The 19,019-nt window shown below is 42.9% G+C and overlaps 1 protein-coding gene across 1 annotated transcript; it reads right to left on the minus strand.

The window, feature by feature from the left end:
- Nucleotides 1–297: 297 nt before the first annotated feature.
- Nucleotides 298–18,320, minus strand: CPA2 (carboxypeptidase A2). Its single transcript, XM_006120320.4, has 11 exons — nucleotides 18,201–18,320; nucleotides 14,946–15,027; nucleotides 12,252–12,386; nucleotides 11,448–11,546; nucleotides 9,570–9,671; nucleotides 8,188–8,289; nucleotides 5,243–5,353; nucleotides 4,270–4,360; nucleotides 2,988–3,187; nucleotides 1,371–1,455; nucleotides 298–676 (listed from the first exon to the last, which is right to left on the minus strand). The coding sequence occupies exons 1-11, from the start codon at nucleotides 18,263–18,265 to the stop codon at nucleotides 492–494; spliced, it is 1,257 nt and encodes a 418-aa protein (XP_006120382.2). The 5' UTR covers nucleotides 18,266–18,320; the 3' UTR covers nucleotides 298–491.
- Between the last annotated feature and the right edge of the window lie 699 nt (nucleotides 18,321–19,019).

Genomic DNA, 19,019 nt, shown 5'->3' on the forward strand with positions numbered 1-19,019 from the left:
GCACCGGAGCAGCTTACGAACGGGGCTTTCTCGCCCCGGCGAGAAAGCCCCGTTCGTAAGTGCGGATCCGACATAAGTCGGATCCGCGTAAGTTGGGGACTGCCTGTATATGATCATGGTGGTCTCTTCTGACCTTAAAGTCTATGAGTAGACTCTTGCTTTAATCACAGGCTGCTACCTGTGTTTCTTTGTGAAGAACCACAAAAGGGTTTGTTACCGAACATTGGCCTGGTCCTAAAATCATGACACCGTGTAAGAATTCCAAAGATGAAAAAGCAGAGGCAGGGACAAGAGATGTGCAGTAAGGAATCTTTACAGACAGGTGCATTTCACTGTAGTTTGAACATACACAGAGTTTTTCATCAGCCGAATACATTGCTGCATTAGTACCACTGTCTATGGCTTGACAAAGGAATCAGATTTAGGAACTGTTTTCTAAATGACTATTGACTTTGTTCTTTTTATACTGTTGATTTGCCTCCCTGATTCTATTACTGATTGTCTCTCACATGCTCCATGATCTTCAGCAGACCTTGCCAGGTCTCTTCTGCAGTAGGAATGATTTGACTGGCTGGCAGAAGGAAGCCATAACGACCTGTGTCTCGCAACTCAAAGGCGAAGGAGTATTTGATGCCATAATCATAGGACCAGTCAATGCTGCCTCCGCTGGCTTGGTCTGAAAGAGAGAGAGAGAAACCACACTGGGTGAGATGAAGACTGTACTTAGCTAGCTTGCCTCCAGGTGCACCAGTGCTGGCCAGTGGATGGAATCAACTGGAAATGCTTGGTACCTTTCAGGACCTGGTCCTAAATGAGGATGTAAATAGGCTTAATAGGGCCGGATGTGCCCCCACTCAAATGGCACTGAATTTCTGGGACAGGGCCCTATAAAGGTAACATCGGTGTGGGTCAGGCACTGGCCTATCAACAGGAGAGGGCAAAAGGCAGCAGTTGCCCCAGCGTCTGGAGATTCAAAAGGATCTGGGGCTTGTGGCCACCACTGCTATTGCCCTCCAGCCCTTTAAATTGCCACTGGAGCATGGCATGGCAGGTCTGAAGTCTGGCACAGTGTGGTCTGGGCAGTGCTGAGGGCAGGCGGTCCTGCCCCTTCCACCTGGGGACCTGCCCCTTCCAGGAGCATGGAGCCTGTCCTCCCCCCATCTTGCCAAGGGGCCCAGCAAGTCTGTCGGCCTCCCTGGTTAGGCATTAGGTCAGCTTATAAGGGATCAGTTGGCAATCAGTGAGGGATCCCATTGAGGCATAGTTACAAGGACGGACCTTCTAGTGGGATGTAGTCCCCATCTTGAGGAAGGAAGAGTGGACCTTTCTCCCAGTTCTGCCCATCAAATTCAGAGCTGCTAAATACTTACAGATAGTTGAGCAAATGGTCCCCACTTTATATGTTGTGCCATACAGTGACTTCAGAGCACTGGCAGCAGCTTTCCCCACCACATTCTAGAGGGGTCACAGAAGAGTTGGGACGAAGTCAGATGATGAAAATTAAATGTTCAAACTCAAGCAAAGGAGCATTTCAGCCCAGGCCTCATTTAAGAAAATATCCAAACTGGTTTCACACCAACGCTCACCCACCAAAAATTAGTTGTATTGAACCTGTTAATGTCTTAATTGCTGTATAGCAGCGAACATCCACAATTTTTCCAATTTTCTGGCAGGTGATCATAGGAATTGCCATATCAGATCATCCAGTGGTCCCTCCAGGCCAGTATCCTGTCTGGTGGTGGCTGTACTAAGTATTTTAGAGGAAAGTGCAAGAAAGCCCCATGGACAATTATAGTATAATCTTCCCATTGAGGAAGTTTCTTCCTAATTTCTGTGAGTTAGTGGTTGGCATAAGCTTTGCAGCATTCAGGAGTGCAGTTCTTCAACAATATGACTATTGATATTGTTTTATCCTATTAGCATAACGGTGGATGTTCTCACACTTAAAGAGAACCAGCAAGAAGGGACTAGACCCAGTGTGTGCTGAAAACAGCGTGAGGACACACCACCTGTCCACACAACTAGGAATTTCAAGATAATTATCTTCTTCCTTGCATTTCTCCTTTTAAAAGGACTCTGCTCTATGAGTCCTCTCCTTCCAAAATGATCTGTTCAATGTCAAATCCTTTCTCATGCCACCAGTTAATGAGTCTCCCTTTATAACATCTTGGGTCGGCCTCTCTGTCTTTTTCCTTCAGCCTTGATCTATTGGGACTTTCTTACCTAGATTGCTGTCAGGAGTGTGCTTTACATTCCCAAACCATCTGAGTTTGGACTCCCTCATAGCAAGACACGGGTGCAAAATAAGTAGAGGGAAAACAAGATGGTATGTAATTTCAAGAAGAGGAACATGAAAGATTTATCCTTGACACTAGATGATCAGACAACAACAACAATACAAAGTTTCAATTATTTGGATTCCAGAAACAAGGAAATTGGAAAATGGAGGACAAAGTTATAGGGAGTATAATAAATTCCTGGCTTAACTGGAAAGAGAGAGGACGTGTAGCACATGACGGGAAGATACCACTAAGATTAAGAGGCAAAGTCTATAAAACAGTGGTCCATCTCCATCCAGTTTAACATATGGCACCAAGTGTTGGGCAGCAAAGAAGAAACATGAGGAAATTATCTGTACCACAGATGTATGAGTGTTAAAATGGATGGGTGGTGTATGCAAGAAAGACCACCTGAAGAATGGAAATGTTAGAGACTTGTTCAAGGTAACACACATAAATGACAAAATGAGGGAGTGAAGGCTCTGATTTTAACAATATTGTTTGGGGCCAGGTTCTCATTTCAATTATACTTGTGCAGCCACATTGCTTTTAATGGAGTTACTCTTCTACATGTGAGGGGAAACTTTAGCCCATGACTTTTATCTTGAAAAGGCTATTTGAATCGATGGTTCTCTAGCACTCAAAATATGGAGGGCAACTCAGTCAGGACAGAGGAAGGCTTAGGGTCAAGAAGCTGCTGTAACTCACCAGCTCATTGTAGTCAGCTGGATTGGTGCACTTATACCCAAAGGGGAACATCAGAAGCTGAGAGTAGCTGTGAAGGGTGAGGAAGGCCTTGATGTTGCCATGGTTCTTGATAAAGTTTACAACGTTTTTTACTTCCACTTCTGAGTTGGCACTGGGTCCATGGTAAGAATCAGAGCAGGGGTTGTTACTGGCTCCAGGGCCTGTTGGCACAAGAGAAGACCAAAGGCAAATCTGTAAAACCACAACTCAAGGAATTCAATGCAGATGGACACAAAGATGAAGTTGCCTAATACGGTGAAAACTCCAACACCAGGTCTTGCCTCGGGGACAAGGTCAGATACACTAGGAGATGATAGAAAAGAATTTACAGAGAGTGAACATTAGAAAAAGTGACACATTGTTATGACTTATAGATAGCTCATGCCTTCTTTTGCTCCCTGGCAATCTATCAAGAAATTACTCTAATGAAATATGATTACTATCACCTTTTACCATTTTATTTCTGAAACTCTGATGATATTGGCTTCTACATCCATTGGGCCAGATTCTGATCTTAGTAACACCATGGTAAACATGGAATATTTCCACTGGCTTCAGGAGAGTTACCCTGGATTTACCCTAGTATATGAGAGATCAGAATCTGATCCATTCACTTTTGCATATGTAACATATGAGGTGATGGCCACCATCTTGGGCGCTGTTTTTAAAACCCCGCAGCTTTGGCTTCAACCAGGTAAGCACAGGGAAGCTGGGGGGAGGAGAGAGGAGCACAGGAGCAGCTTCGCGAGCCGCACTTTTGGGGGGCAAGAGCTGGCCACGGCTGCTCTAATGGTTCAGTTGCCTATATTTTGCACGTCACCTTTAAAAAATCCCAGATTGTTCCCCTGTGACTAGTTACATGGAAAAGAAACAACTTCAATAGTGAGAACGATACAGGTTGAACCTCTCCAGTCCAGAACTCTCTGGTCCAGAAACATCTGTTGTCTGGAATGGTGTTAGTTAACCAGATATCCACTTTTCACGGGTGTGGCCAAGTTTTCCACAGTCTCATAAAGTTTATTTACAGTCGCCAGTCATGGCTCTCAGTGTTCGGTGCTGTTATTTAACTCTAATTTACCCCTAAATTTCCTCTATCAGCCCTGGAAGCAGTGGCAGTGTTGGTAATGCTGCTAGACAATATTGACTTCCTGTGCTCTGGAAAATTCTCTAGTTCAGAACCGGTCAGGTTCCGAGGGTGCCAGACTAGAGAGGTTCAACCTGTAGATGAAAACTCTGCTTCTACCTCCAAAGCCTGCATCCCAGTTCCTATTTGGATCAACTCCAATGCATGAGCTCCCAGAATTCTTAGAACGGGTCTTCCGCCACATACGATTCTGAAACAAAGAAACATACCAGCTTCATAAGGAGCAAAGCTTGGTGAGCTGGTTAAAGCTTCCAGTCAGAAATAGCTACCAGACTTTGATAAGTGAAGATCTGACTGAATTACACAATTCCCCCTTGGGATCTATGAATCTATAAGTGCAAGGCAGAAGCCTAAAGTGACTTCAGCTAGATTGGCAAGGGGGATGGACCAAGGGAAGCAGTGGGCATGTAATACCAACAGGCAGAACAGAACCTAGGACCTCTGGAGCTTAATGCGTAAGTTTGAGTGCAGCTGGCACTCAGCCAGGGGCAGACTGGCCCAGCGGGATACCGGGAATTTCCCGGTGGGACGTTGTATCCACCCGTGACGGGCTGCCATTGCCCTGCACACTGAGCGGTTCTTCGTCAGCACTGTATGCGGCGCACGGAGCCTGACCTGCCGCTTATGCTGCATGCTGGACGTGACGCAGGGAAAGGGGGTGGACTTGAGGGGCATGCAGGGGTGACGTCATGGGGAGGGCCATTCGCAGGCCTATTTTGATTGCCAGTCTGCTCCTGCACTCAGCTAAGGCTGTAGAGCAGACTCATTGTTCTCTCTGTAAGTGGTCTTGGTGCCACTAGATGGGGCAGTGCACCACACCCGGCAGGTGTGTGGGTTACACGAGAACTGGTAAATATCCAAGAGGGAACAACGATAGATTAGATGGCTTGGTAGGTCTCTTTGGTGACCCTACTGTGATTCACCTTCACAAGGCTAAAGCTGTATCTGCCAGATGTGGTTTGCTAAAGCTAAACTATACATTTTTTTGTTGGCATGGACGATCACTGCCCAGCTTCCAGAAGTGCCTGATTCGGTATGGCAATGGGGATGTAATCATACTGTGGTTACTCACGTTGGTATGCGTGAATGCATATCCATCAGGGTTTGTGACAAGCAGGAGGAAAATGTCCATTTTGTTTAACAGGGAGGTGACAGACGGATTGTTCCCATACTCAGCTGCAATCTAATTAGAGACAAAATACATTCCAACATGCTTATCACAGTTCCTTCTTCCAGGAGTTGGGTTAAACAAGGTTGGGGTGCACAATACAGCTGCATTTCTCTGATGGCTTCAGCAGAGTTTATGCTCTCAGCTAAAAATAATTACAATTTGGCCCTCCTGTTGGCAAAGATAACCTTTCCAGTGCAACTCTTTCTCTGAGATCATCAACTGCACTATTAACTCTAGGAGCGTGAACCACTCTTATTCATTTCAGTAGAACGTAAGCCCTGAAAATTAATGATGACAAATAAGAGATGCTATTAGTGAGTCACTATTAGACCTTCGGCAAGTCATTTAACCTCTCAGTTTCCCATTAGTTATGAGGCTAGAAAGAGACCTACCATGAAGAGGAGCTGTGATACTGAAATAAATTGTTGTAAAGCCATTTGAGATCTTTAGATAAAATGTGCTACGGACAAGTTAAGCATTATTAACTGCACAGAAAGCAAAGTAACTGATCTTGAGTTATGTTAGATCATTATAGAATACTTGCCATGCTAATACTATACCTAATTCTGGCTGGGTTACAGTACAAGGTTAAAGTAGAAAGGAAATAAAAACATATCTACAAAAGAACATCTAGGGCCTGAGTCTCTTCTGCCTTGGATGCTGTGTCATCATTTATTTCTGTGCAAAATGAATGCAAAATGGATGTAAAACACTAATAAGTCAGAATGGAGAATTGAGCCTTTGATCTGTGTGTAACATATTGCAAATTTATGAATAAACTATTGTCTCATAGTACATAGTGTTTTTTTCTCTCTGAGGCAATAATGAATTAATATCTCAGTGTAGCGATAGGAGTCAGTGGGTTGCTGAAAGTGCAAATGAGATATAAAACTGAATTACTGACATCTGCTGTTAAAGATCTTCTGTGACTTTTCACAAAAGTGAGGTTTAAAACTTGATGTCCTGACCAAATCACATTTTTCTGACCTAAAATTCCCTTGCAGTTTCAGTTGTATGCAGTAATTTTCACTACCCCTTTTAAATTTCTATGCAGTGTTAAACAGCTGCCATGTTCCACCCCACAAAATGGCATATTTCACCAGAGAGTGAAACAATCCCAATAAACATTGGTTGGTAAAGTATATGCAGTAGACCATTTTGGTATCTTTTCATGGTGATGTATCATGAAGGGGTGGACCTGACCCATATCCCACCTCAGAAAGCCACAGAGAAGTCTCCCAAGGAGACTAGCATTAGGGTTGCCAGGTGTCCAGTTTTGAACCGAACAATCCAGTATTAGAGCTTTGTGTTTGGGAAACAAATTGAGAAAATATAAATGAGAAATATAAATGTCTGGTATTTTCTTAATAAGATGTAATGTAGATTGTGATGTCATGTCTGTAGTAAGTTGAGGTTAGTTACATGGAGTCAGCAGGCCTAAATAGAGGCCTATAACATGAAAACAGCAACAGGCCTGCAATCTAGTGATCAAGACTTTGGTTCAGTAACAGGAGCCAAGAAAGAGGCCCTATTGATAACTGTGCGATTGTGTAAGTTAGGTCGAGCATGGAAGGACACAGGGAGGCACTGGGTACAGACTGTAAGCCAAAGGGGAGTATTGGAACATCTTAATAGAAATGTCTTGGTACAAAAACTCCCTAAAAACTAATGCACATACCGACCTAGGTTCAGGACCGGGTCGAAATTGACAGCATGAAGGATAGTAAGTAAGCCCCCCTTCCATAAGGTGAGGGGTGGTAACTAGGCAACAGAGGGTGGTAACCTGGTACGTAAAGAAATGATGTAAGTTGTTTGTACCTGTCTATAAAAGGACACCGCAGAGGGTGCTCTCCGGCCGACCTTGGGGGGGGCGCACTAGGCGCCTGAACGGCAGGTGTCATTGCCTAAACTTACAGAGTGCACAGTAGCTTAACTTTGACTAACTGCTGTTAATATTTGTTATATGGCAATAGGCCTGCCTGGTGTTGGTACCTTGTCAACGCGGGCCATAGTGCCCAGTGGTGTAACATTGTACTAATCTCTGTTACCAACTGGTAGAGCTTTGCATTTGACAATAAACCTGCTCGATTGATTTTAAACCTTGCCTGCATCTGTCGTTTCCGGGGCCTCTCAGAGATCTCGTGTGTTAACCCAAGTGCACGGGGTCTAACACTCTAGATAAAGGGAGTACCAATTGTAACGCACGCAGCCGAAAGTTTAACAACGGAGTAAAGGTCCTGTCAGGAGCGCGCCAGAACAACCTTAACCAGACAACGCTAACACTAACAGTCCAGACCACCGAAGGTACCGAGGTATGAAAACACCGAGGTACGACAATGTCAAGTGTGTCCGTTATTTTTGTTGAAACCATCTGGCAACCCTAGCTAGTGTGACTGCAGAGAAAGCAGCTAATCAGGGGCCAGGAAGGCCTACAAAAGGGAGCTGAAGAACAGAGTGGCAGTCACTGTCTCTGGAGCTTTCAAGGTGTACAGACTGTGAGGCTGGCTGGCGGGCTGAGGAAGCTCTCCAGGAGGGAAAGCCCGGGAGGCACCACTCTCTCCAAGTGGGAAACTTACCAAGAGGGACATTAGCAGAGGGCACCAGGATGGGCTCCTGTTAAGTGTGTACCCCAGAAGGGGTTTGTATTTCACACAGAGGTATGACTCGGACAATGGGCTCAGAAGCCGAAAGGCTGTCAAATAAAGAGAGCGCAGGCACATCCCTCGGCCAGATAGGGGCGCTCCCAGAAGGTGAGTGCCACCTCATTACACTATTCTTTTAAATGATTTATCAATCAATAATAGCCAGCAGCCATCCCAGGAGAAAAGAACATCAGTCCACTCAACCTTTTTAGCTGTCCACAGTGCAGTAGCCTGGGTGACCCATTCTCGGGAGTGGATACCAGCATCAATCCAAATAGCAGGACGGTTGGTTCCCCCAGTGCTGAACTGCAAAATGAAACATCAAACGTGAAAAATATTCACTACAGTGAGACCTCTCACTTCCTATCCAACTCTTTTTTTCCATCTGTCTGAAAGGATGGAAAATCAATGGGTTTGAATACAGTTATGTGGATAAAACTGATGTAATGGAGCAGTGAATCAGACCCAGTGATGGCATATTTGCCTTAATGATGCTAAAGGTAAACTCGCCAGATTTACCAGTCCATCGACTTAACAGTCATTTGCAATTCTTGCTTCAGCATCTGCTCACTGTCCTCCTCTGTTTCTGATGAGGAAGATGCTGTATACACATAATATCTTCACCAGCCCCAAATGGGGGCATTATTCATAACGGTTGTTAAGACAGCCAGGATCCTCCAGAAATTAAGAGTATGTATCATGATTCTAAACAGCATTTGTGGCATGAGAAGGGGTAAGTAAGCAACTCAGGGTATGTCTACACTGAACACTTATTTCAAAATAAGCTGTTCTAGAAGAAATATTCTATTAGAAATATAGCGTCCACACTACAGGGAAGCCTCAAAATTAGTCCGAGGCAGACTCTCCTAATGTGGACGCACTATCTCGATTTAGAGCCTCAAGAAGCACTGGAGAGAAATTACTTAGGATGGGCCTGGTGAGGAGCTATTTCGAAATAGCAGCCGTGGAGCATCCAGCTATTTCGGAAGAGGAGTTATTCCTCATGGAATGAGGTTTACAGAAGTCGGAATAAGCTGCCTGTAATTTCGATATAATTTCAAAATAATGGAATTGCTGTGTAAATGCGCGCATTGTTATTTCGGAATAACACTAATTATTCCAAAATAACGGTGCAGTGTAGACATACCGTCCGTCTCATCCATTAAAGTAGCTTTCCCATTTAGACAACATAAATTAAACATAGCCAATATTTGGAATGAGTGTGTCTTCCCCCGCCCTCTCCACCCCCTCCTCCCGTTTTTGCAAACCAACATTCCAGTTTTTCAGGATACTGAAGACCCTGAAATATAACACAAGATTCTGGATTATTTACAGTGATTAAAGATCCCATAACACCTTTTTGCCAGAGTCAGGGGGTTGGCTCAGAATCCAGACTCAATTCAAATGTGGATAATTCCATAAAGCTGCTTTCTGCAGTATCACTTTTCCAAAGTGTTGCTCTGTTCTGCTGTGTAGTTGCAGTTTAGTGGCAGATGGAGTGATTTCTCTCTATACATACTTTGGGATATTTTGAACTAACAGGCTATTGAAATGCAAAGTTGTTATTCTATGCACAGGAACAATACCTTGAGAATGTACATGGGCCGCTTTTCATAAGAGTCTCCAATCTTTTGTTTGCTCACGAGGTTGGGGTATTCAGCTGCAAGATCATCCAATGCTGAATAAATCTAAAATAATAATAGAGTTTATATTATATCAAATATTGTTATGCTAATCCTAGTGCTTGTTATAGTGCTTGTTCCTGCATCCTGTCTGTATTTCTCCACTTCACTTTCCACTTTCACCTGAAAACACCTCTCTTCTTTCATGCCCATACAGCTTTATGTCTTCTTCAGCAATTAGCTAGTCACATGGAGAAGGAGTCCCCTCATTCTTCACCCCTTCCTAAATTTTGCCCTCAAAGTCTTTGAATCAGCAGACCTGTCTTAACTAAGAAGGGCAAGAACTGGCCTCCTCTAAAGCCCCCACCAGCATTGCTCTGTGTGTAGGCCAGAGAAGGGGGTTCCCCTGCAAAGCCATTCTCCCAAACCAGGATATGCTAACGCTATATCTCCAAACTGATCATATAGAGCAATGTGGAAGATGATCTGTCATCTCCAACACTGAACTCACACACTGCTAGTCACAGCCAGAGTTACATGGAAGAAAGTTGTATAAAATCAGTTTTCTGGTGTACTTAGTGAGCCTATGTTTGATCTCAATCAATCCAAGGTAAATCTGCAGCTATCCCACAGAAGTCAGCAGAGTTACACTGGTGAAAAAAACAAAACAAAACAGTGTGAGATCAAAATCAGATACAGTACGTTCTAATTTGATAAGACTGTAGTATGCCTAGCATTTTTATTATCGAATACAGTGCTAGGCAACCTACGGTAATGAGTGGGCTGCATGATTGGCCCTCCTTCACCTCAGGCCACAAGATTATTGTAACCAAGATGGTCTCCCAGCATAGGGTAGTTTTGCTAACTGTGCTTGTGCATGTGTGCTGTTTGAACAGTAGCAGCGCTTTGACATGGCTCTCACAGTCAACCTCACTTCACGTGCCCTGGCTTTACATGTATGTCACCTCAGTAATACCAGTTGGAAAAAAACTACGGAAATGGAAACCAGTAGAATCTGGCAATGCTATGTGGGTGACTGTAAAGACAATGTCTTGTGGACCACACATAGAACCCCAGTGGGTCATATGTTGCCCACCACTGATCTGAAATAAGCATGACATTCAATAGCTGTACATCAAGCTATAAAATAAATACAAGAGCCTACACAATGCAGCAAAATAGGACCTGGAAACCATGACTAAATCATTGCTCTGTCTAGTTTGGTACTCTCGTTCCTGAAGCAGCAAAACAGACATTGCATGTAACTAGACCTAGCACAGAAGTGGGGAAGTTCAGCACTGGAATGGAAATGCTGCAGATCTGGAGCAAAGTGCATTGATAGAGCTATGTGAGACCCTGGACTGAAATAACAAGAGTAACCAAATGAGAAGCATTAGTAGAGCTGTATGGAGAGGTTTGTTGAGCACCTGTGTAAAACCAGCAAACTCTGCATGAGCTAAAAGCCAGCTGTCTGTTAGCTAAGGCTGGAGAGCAGACTCATTATTCTCTCTGTAAGTGGTCTCAATGACACTAGATAGTACAGTGCACCATGCCCTGAAGGTATATGGGTTACACCTGCTTGTAATATTCCTACCTTTTAGCAAGTGAGAGTAGTCCCTCAACACCATGAGTACTAAATAAACCGATTATAAACCAAAATTGACCTACTTGTAAGGACATAAGGTATTAAATGATTTGAGAGATTCCGCTGTGGAGAATGCAGAAAGGAAGCCAAGAAGGAATTCAACATGTTTACAAAAAATATTTGAGCGGAGGTAACATGCAAGAGCAGGACAGAAGAAAATAATCTCTCTCCCAAAGAGCTGAACTTGAAATACTTACACTTTCCAAGGTGTGATAAGTTCCATAGTTGAAATTATTGGTGCCACGTTCCCTTTGTTGATTGCTAACCATCTCTTGCTTTTCTTCATCTATTGCCATCTAAACCAAGCAATTCAAATCAATGAGGAAGGCCTGTCTTTGTAGGATTTTAATCAAGTGTCAGAACTGGGAAATGAAGGGGCACCACTCAACAAAGGCTCTGCCCCCAGTGTCAGATTCTAGACACAACGGCAGAACAGCTGGAAGTTTCCGCTTACCTGCCGTGAAATAAATAACACTATTGACATTTAAATGGTCAGCATTAAGATTCAGGCACTCGTTGAGCTGAATGGAGATAGCACAGAAGGCCTGAAAAAGGAGTAAGGTTTTACTGCCAAGAGTTAGTAGTGATTTATCTGGTCTATTGGACATACAGCTCTTCAAGAGTCCCCCAGTTCAATGCCCAGCTGAGATGTTTTTCTCACCCTGAGATGTAGGGTTCTAGTAGCTTGATGGGAGCCAATATCATTCTTGGAAAAGTTAGTCGGACTTTTCATAGCTAAGTACATGATCTACAAAAAATAGTAAAAGGGAGGATCTCCCTGTGGAAAGAGGAACTTAAAATAGACCCAAATGATCTGGTACATGCTGAGAGATCAGTAGGAGGCTTTCACAAGATATAGGGAAACCTACACTGGTTGAAGTAGGCTTACGAGAGGCAGGGATCTTAGTGCGGTGCATTGCTTCTACTACAAATAACATCAATGAGCATAAATGCAGGGATTAGGGAGACAAAGCATACATCAGTGAAGTACTTTTGTCTACCTGCAGGTCTTCAAGAAGGATAGAGTACTCAATGTGGTGGGACTCCAGGAAGACTTTGACTGCTTGGAGACTGGCAAAGGGGACTCGAATATCCACAGGAAGGGCTGGGTTTGAGGGGTGTAGCCAGAAATCAAGCTGAAGAGAAGAAAACCAATACAGATTAAGGAATCATTTCAGAAAAATGGACTTTGGGGAACATCTCTCAAGAAGCCCCAAAAATGTCTAACTCCCCCGGTTGGGATAATGCCTGTGGTTTTGCAGCACTTCCGAATTTAGCATATTCCATTATCTGAGAATCTCAAATCACTATATAAGCAATAATTACTGGGCTTCGCAAGACCCTTGCAACATATAAGTATTTCTGTCCTCACTTTACAAATAGGGAAATAGAGGCCCAGGGAAAGACCAAAGCCGGCATTTTCATTGGCTTCAGCACGTCAGCAACTTTAGTGACAGGAGATTTAGTCCCAAATCTGTTACGAATGTCCTGTATTTTCCCTTTACCCATTTGTAGTTTTGAGAAATTATCCATTTATAGATGATTATATGATACTAAGTATGTTGCTTTTGCTGCTTTTATAGTATTGCATTTTTATCTTGCATATATATAATACAAATACTGTACATACAATTTTCAAGAGAATTTCTCACCAATGGTGATAAATCTAGAAAAGCCCAATTTTTTACTTCATGCTTATCTTCCTCATAATACAATACATACATACATACATACATTAATTAATGATCATAATGTCACTGGGAGACCAGCATATAAATATCATTCCAGTTTTAAAAAGAGGAAACAGAAGCACCAAGATTTAAAATGACTTGCTTTGGGGCAGGTACAATCAGACACAGGATTAGAACTCAAGATGTTTCCAGGGACTAGATCATACCTCGTATATAATATTGAGCACTAGCAGACTTACCTGGCGTTGACCGTGTCCTTCGGGGCAGGACCTTGGGGACGTTGGGGGTGTATATGCAAGAGGCTGGGGGCCAGAGGCATGTTCTCTCATCCTCCCATTCCCTCCCTGGGGTCTGTTCTCCTTGCCCCCAGGCCACTCCCCCAGCCCTCCAGGGCCCTGCTCTCTCCTCGTCCTCCAACGCTGTGGCCCAGGGTTGGCAGGCAAGATGGCAGAACCCCAGCCCTGCTGGCCACTACCTTGATGGTTCAGCTGCCCCCAGTGGCCATTCTGAAATGTAGTTCTCCCCTGCAGGCTCTCTGTGTGACAGGATGCAGTTACACAAAAGCCCTTGGGGATGCTTCCCAGTGTGCTGACAAATTTAAAATAACAGAAAACTCATAGCTAGTTCTAACACACTAAAAACTCAGTGTAAACTTACCCTAAAACTGTTCTTATTTCAGCTAAGCCAGAGAAGATCTTTTCCCCCTGAGGTCTGTGGTTCATTCTCTTGGGGGTGACATGCCAGCCAAAGACCCTGAAAACTTTGCCCTTTTTTAGGTGGGAATTCTTTGTTTCACATTCTCCCTTCCATGGAAAATTACCTGGTCAGACCTTACCGGTTAGGGTGGTCACATGTCTTCCTAAGATCAACCACTGCTTAGATTTAAAGGACAAAAGAGGCTGTTTACAGGTGATCACCCAGTCATTGAGGGAAACACCCTTGATGGCTTTCATGTGAACATTTAAAACCATAAACCATTCCATACCCCTGTATTTCTAACTTTCCATATAAGAAAGATACATACACCAAATTAAGATATGCAGATCCAGCAGATTATGACATTAAAATTGATAGGTTACATGAGGTATTTTGACCAAAGCATCTTCAAGTTATGCATATCTAGATCCATAAGTCAATTTCATACATAAAGCACGGGGGGAGGGGATAAAACCGTTACACGCTGCCCCCACTGGCCACTCACATATCATGTCTTTCTGGACAGCAGCCCTTTCCTTTGCATGTTATGGAAAAACAGTCCTTTTCCCAGGGCTTCAGGTTGTCTTGGCACAACCAAACCTTGACCTTGTTTTTAGTTACGAGAAGAAGCAATGTGATACAATTGTGGAAAAAAGACCAAAACAGAGTTTAATTGTTCCATTCTGCTTGGCACTGGTGAAGCCTCAGCTAGAGTATTGTGTTCAGTTTGGAGCCCCACACTTTAAGAAAGATGTACACAAAGAGAGTCCAGGGGGAGAGACAAAAAAAAATTCAACCTTACCTATGAGGAAAAGTTTAAAAAAACAAAACCAAAACCGTGGGCTTTTGTTTAGTCTTGAGAAAAGAAAATTGGGAGGGAGACCTGATAATAGTAAGTATGTTAAGAGCTGTTGTAAAGAGGACAGTGATTAATTGTTCTTCATGTCCACTGCAGGTAGAACAGGAAGTCATCAGCTTAATCAGCAGAAAGGGAGATTTAGGTTAGATATTAGGAAAAACAATTATGGAATCCCGAGCATTGGAAGTTTTTAAGAATAGGTTAGACAAACTCTTGTCAGAGTTGGTGTAGGCATAGCCTCAGTGGAGGCAGCTGGACTGGACCTCCCACAGTCATCTCAAGCCCTAAATTTCTACTATTCTATTCTATTATTATTTTTATTTATTTGTGGTAGTTCCCACATTGTGAAAAGCTATTTCCAACCCAAAAAAAGAAGGCATGATCCCTGCTCCGAAGAACTCACAATCTGACAGATTAACAAAAGCTGGTAGAAAGGTGTAATGACACACCTGAAGATGTTCCAGTGTTTCCAACTGTTGTAGTTTGTTAATCTCTTCTTCGCTGCTTGCCTTCACCCGAAGAACCTGGTCTCTACAAAAAATGAAACAAGCCATATCAAATGGGTTTTTGGAAAATAGATCTTGTCAGATGAATGTGTTACTATTTTTAACGAGAATACAAATTTGGCTAATAAAGACAATATAGCGTTGATGTAATATACTTAGATATCTGTGGCCACATGATATATTGATTAAAAAACTAGCATGATACAAAATCACCATGGCACATATTAAATGGAGTAAACACTAGCTAGCTAATAGGTCTCAAATTGTAACTGTAAACAGGAAATCAATGTTGAGTTGGTGTGTTTCTAGTGGCCCTATGTTATTCAATAATTTTATAAATAAGGTGGAAGAAAATATTTGTTACTAGCAGGCTGTGTCTACACTGGCATGAATTTCCGGAAATGCTTAAAACGGAACAGTTTTCCGTTATAAGTATTTCCGGAAAAAGAGCGTCTACACTGGCAGGCTGCTTTTCCGGAAAAGCCCTTTTTCCGGAAAAGCGTCTGTGGCCAATGTAGACACGCTTTTCCAGAAAAAAGCCCCGATCGTCATTTTCGCGATCGGGGCTTTTTTCCGGAAAAGACTACTGTGCTGTCTACACTGGCTCTTTTCTGGAACAGTTTTCCGGAAAAAGGACTTTTGCCTGAGCGGGAGCAGCATAGTTTTTCCGGAAAAGCAGCTGATTTCTTACAGTAAATCGTCACTGCTTTTCCGGAAATTCAAGGGGCCAGTGTAGACAGCTCGCAGCTTATTCCGGAAAAGTGGCTGATTTTCCGGAATAAGTTGCCCAGTGTAGACACAGCCATAATGTTTGTGGATGACACAAAGATGTGGGAAAACCTGTCTTATTGTGAGAGAGACAAAGGGCTCAATCTATTTAGTTTATTAAAAGATTAAGGGATTAATTGACTGCAATTTATAAGTACCTATATGGAGAGGAGAGGGTGCTTCAGTCTAGCAGACAAATGTATAACAAGATCCTATGACTGGATGATTGAGCTTGACAAATTCAGACTAGAAACAAGGTGAAATTGTTTCACAGTGAGGGTATTTAACCTGAAGGTTGTGGTGTATTCTTCATCAATGGGCGTCTTTACATCAAGACTGGACATTTTTCTTGCATTTGGGGAGGCTGGGAGCAAGCACTGGAAGCTCCCTAGAAGTGGTGGGGACTGTGACCTCACCCCTCCTCCACCCAAGGCCTTGTCCCCACTTCATCTCTTCCCCAGAGGCCCTGCTCTTGTTCCTCCTCTTCCCCTGGGTACTCCCTCACCTGCCACTCACTCCTCTTCACTTCCTCCCCTGAGGCCTGCCCACCTACCACTTACTCTTTTTCTCCTTTGCTTCAGGCCTTGGAATCTATGAATCAGCTCTACAGTTTGATGTTATAGATAATATAACATTCTTCATTCTTGTCTCCAGCTGCCAGAAACAGGTGTCCCAGACTATGTCTACACTGCAATGCTATTTCGGGATCCCGGAGGGTTAGGGTTAGGGATCCCAAAATAGCTATCCCACATCTTAGCAGCAAGCTTGTTATTTCGAAATATAACAAGCTCACTATTCCAATGTCCCTATAAACCTCATTGCACCAGGAGTAAGGAACATTTCGGAATAGCGGGTTATTTTGTAATTTGAAATAATTATGAAATAAGCTATTTTGAAAGACTCGAAATAAACTATGCAATTTGCATAGCTCAAATTGTGTAGCTTATGTTGAGCTATGGGTATAGTGTAGATGCACTCGCAGAGACCAATAATCTCATTAGAAGTCAGGGTTCACACGGTACCATCACATTGCACAAAAAGAGAGTCATTTTGCATTTATATTATTCTATCTTTCTTTCTACCCCATGTTTTCTTTGTATGTAATTTGCCTTCTTAGACTGTAAACTTTTCTGAGTTAGGGACTATGTCTTTGAATGTGTTTTTATAACACCTAGCACAATGGGGGTCTGACTAAAGCCACTAGAAGCCATTATAATATAAATATTAAATTGTAATAATTATCACAGAGTACAGTACTGTTACAGTTGGAAGGTCTGTGTTTCTGATGGTGCAAAATTGCCGGCTGAGTTGTGCTCTTATCTTGGCTAGTGATTACTTTTTTCTATTGCCCGTTGGCTTCCAATCATATGGTAGAAACGTATACAGAACAGATACAGCAGGGAAAACAGCAGTGCAAGATTCCCTTGTTAAGATATATCACTTGTAATCTGCTGGGACCACCATTAATATGAGAGAGAAGTGTCCAGGCTCCTAGTAATCCTTGGCCACTAGACTGTCCAGAAAGTTGAAAATTATGTGTTAACTAAAAAAGGCTTTTGTGATGTATGGATATTTGTTCACTGGGACCTGATATCTAGTTCCCACATTCTAGAGAACATCCATCAGATTTTATACTGCATTTTATTCAAATTGTTATAAACTTACTGAGATTAAAAGGAAACAATCTTAAAGCAGAAACATTTTAATGCAATGTGAGAATAAACCTGTGTAACTTCTGATGAATCTAACTGCGAGAAATGTGGCAGCTTCAACTAAGTTTCATTTTTCATTTCTGGGCTTCCTCAAAATTCAAAGCAAAACGCACAGGACTGTGAACAAGACAGTGACGGGCTTCAGTCAGAACCTAAATCTCAGCCTCCCTGTGCTCCGGGCAAGTTTGGATCTGGAACTCAATTCTAATTTTTCTTATGCAACCCTATTTCTATAATGAGCTAAACATTCTCAAACTCTGTGATGAGATTCAGATTCAGTACCAGAACTGTACTTTTGAGGCTGGCCCCTAGATCTATACTAAGATGAAGCAAAACCCCTGAGAAATCTGAACGTTGAGGAAATTTGAATCAACCCATACCTCAAACCCAACTTTCTTGTGAACTCAGAGCCATCGAAATAAACTGTTTTCTCAGACCCCAGAGAACCATGCTGCTGAGCCCTCTACAGCTCTGGCTTTACTGTATATTTAAGTGCATTATAAGGATCAGAACACTGGATGTCAAAACAGCATCATGATCCCCGAGTAAAGGGTCTGAGATGCACAGAAAAAGCCAGGGTAGTATTTTGTGGAAACTAATTAGCTAACAAAACACAAAATATGTGCCCCAGACCTTTTCAAGATACACAAAGATGAAAAAGAAGTTTTAGATTAGGATGGCCTTTGAATCAGAGATCTTCTATTAAAATGTAACTTACCCAACAAATGTTTCTAGGCACCAGGCAGCCCCAAAGAGGGCACCAAAGAACAAAATCAGCCTCATGTTTGAAGGGTTAGCCAGAAACAGAAGACGGATGATCTAGCAAGCAAGGCCATATTTATACATGGGGCTTGGCAGGGCCCCCCCTCTTCAACTAAAGTGGTATCTGAATTCCCATATGACTGAATTCCCACATATGTAAAAACTCTCAAGGTAGTTGATAGATAAGGGTGTCATTTCTCCTTTCGGGTATTTTCCACTCTGATGTTGTGTATTTGGCAGCTGACAGCCAAATTCAGCAAATCTGGCACAGAAAGGTGTTGAGTTCAATGTGGTCTCAGAAAAGGTTTACCTCTCAAGAAGGAGACAGTGTTTCCCCCAAGGGTACCGGAGGCATCTTTGGAAATGGACAGGAGCTCCACTGCCGGACTCTCTGCTCGCCCTAGCCATACCCCCTTTTCACAAATATGGCTCACTTCTGACACTGCAGCGGCTCTGTCCCTGTAACTACAGTTGTTGCCATTTTGCCCAGTCACACCCTGGAACCTCAGCAGAAGTTCAGCTTAGTTCCTCAATGAATTTGTCCCACTATACTTAATCTGGAGGAACCCCAGTGTTAAACCCGCTGTGGGAAGAGATGTCTTCATTAGGCCACGTCCAGGCAAAGATATTTATATTTTAAATAAACACACTCTTATATGAACATTAGCCAGCACATTGTGCTGTGTACATTTATTGCCTGTAGCCAAGTACTGAAACATGTCATTCCCTTGAACTTTCCCATGCTGTGTTTTCATACAGGTTCTGTCTACCCAGT

The sequence above is a fragment of the Pelodiscus sinensis genome, chromosome 1 (assembly GCF_049634645.1).
Source record: "Pelodiscus sinensis isolate JC-2024 chromosome 1, ASM4963464v1, whole genome shotgun sequence".
NCBI classification, from domain to species: Eukaryota; Metazoa; Chordata; order Testudines; family Trionychidae; genus Pelodiscus; species Pelodiscus sinensis.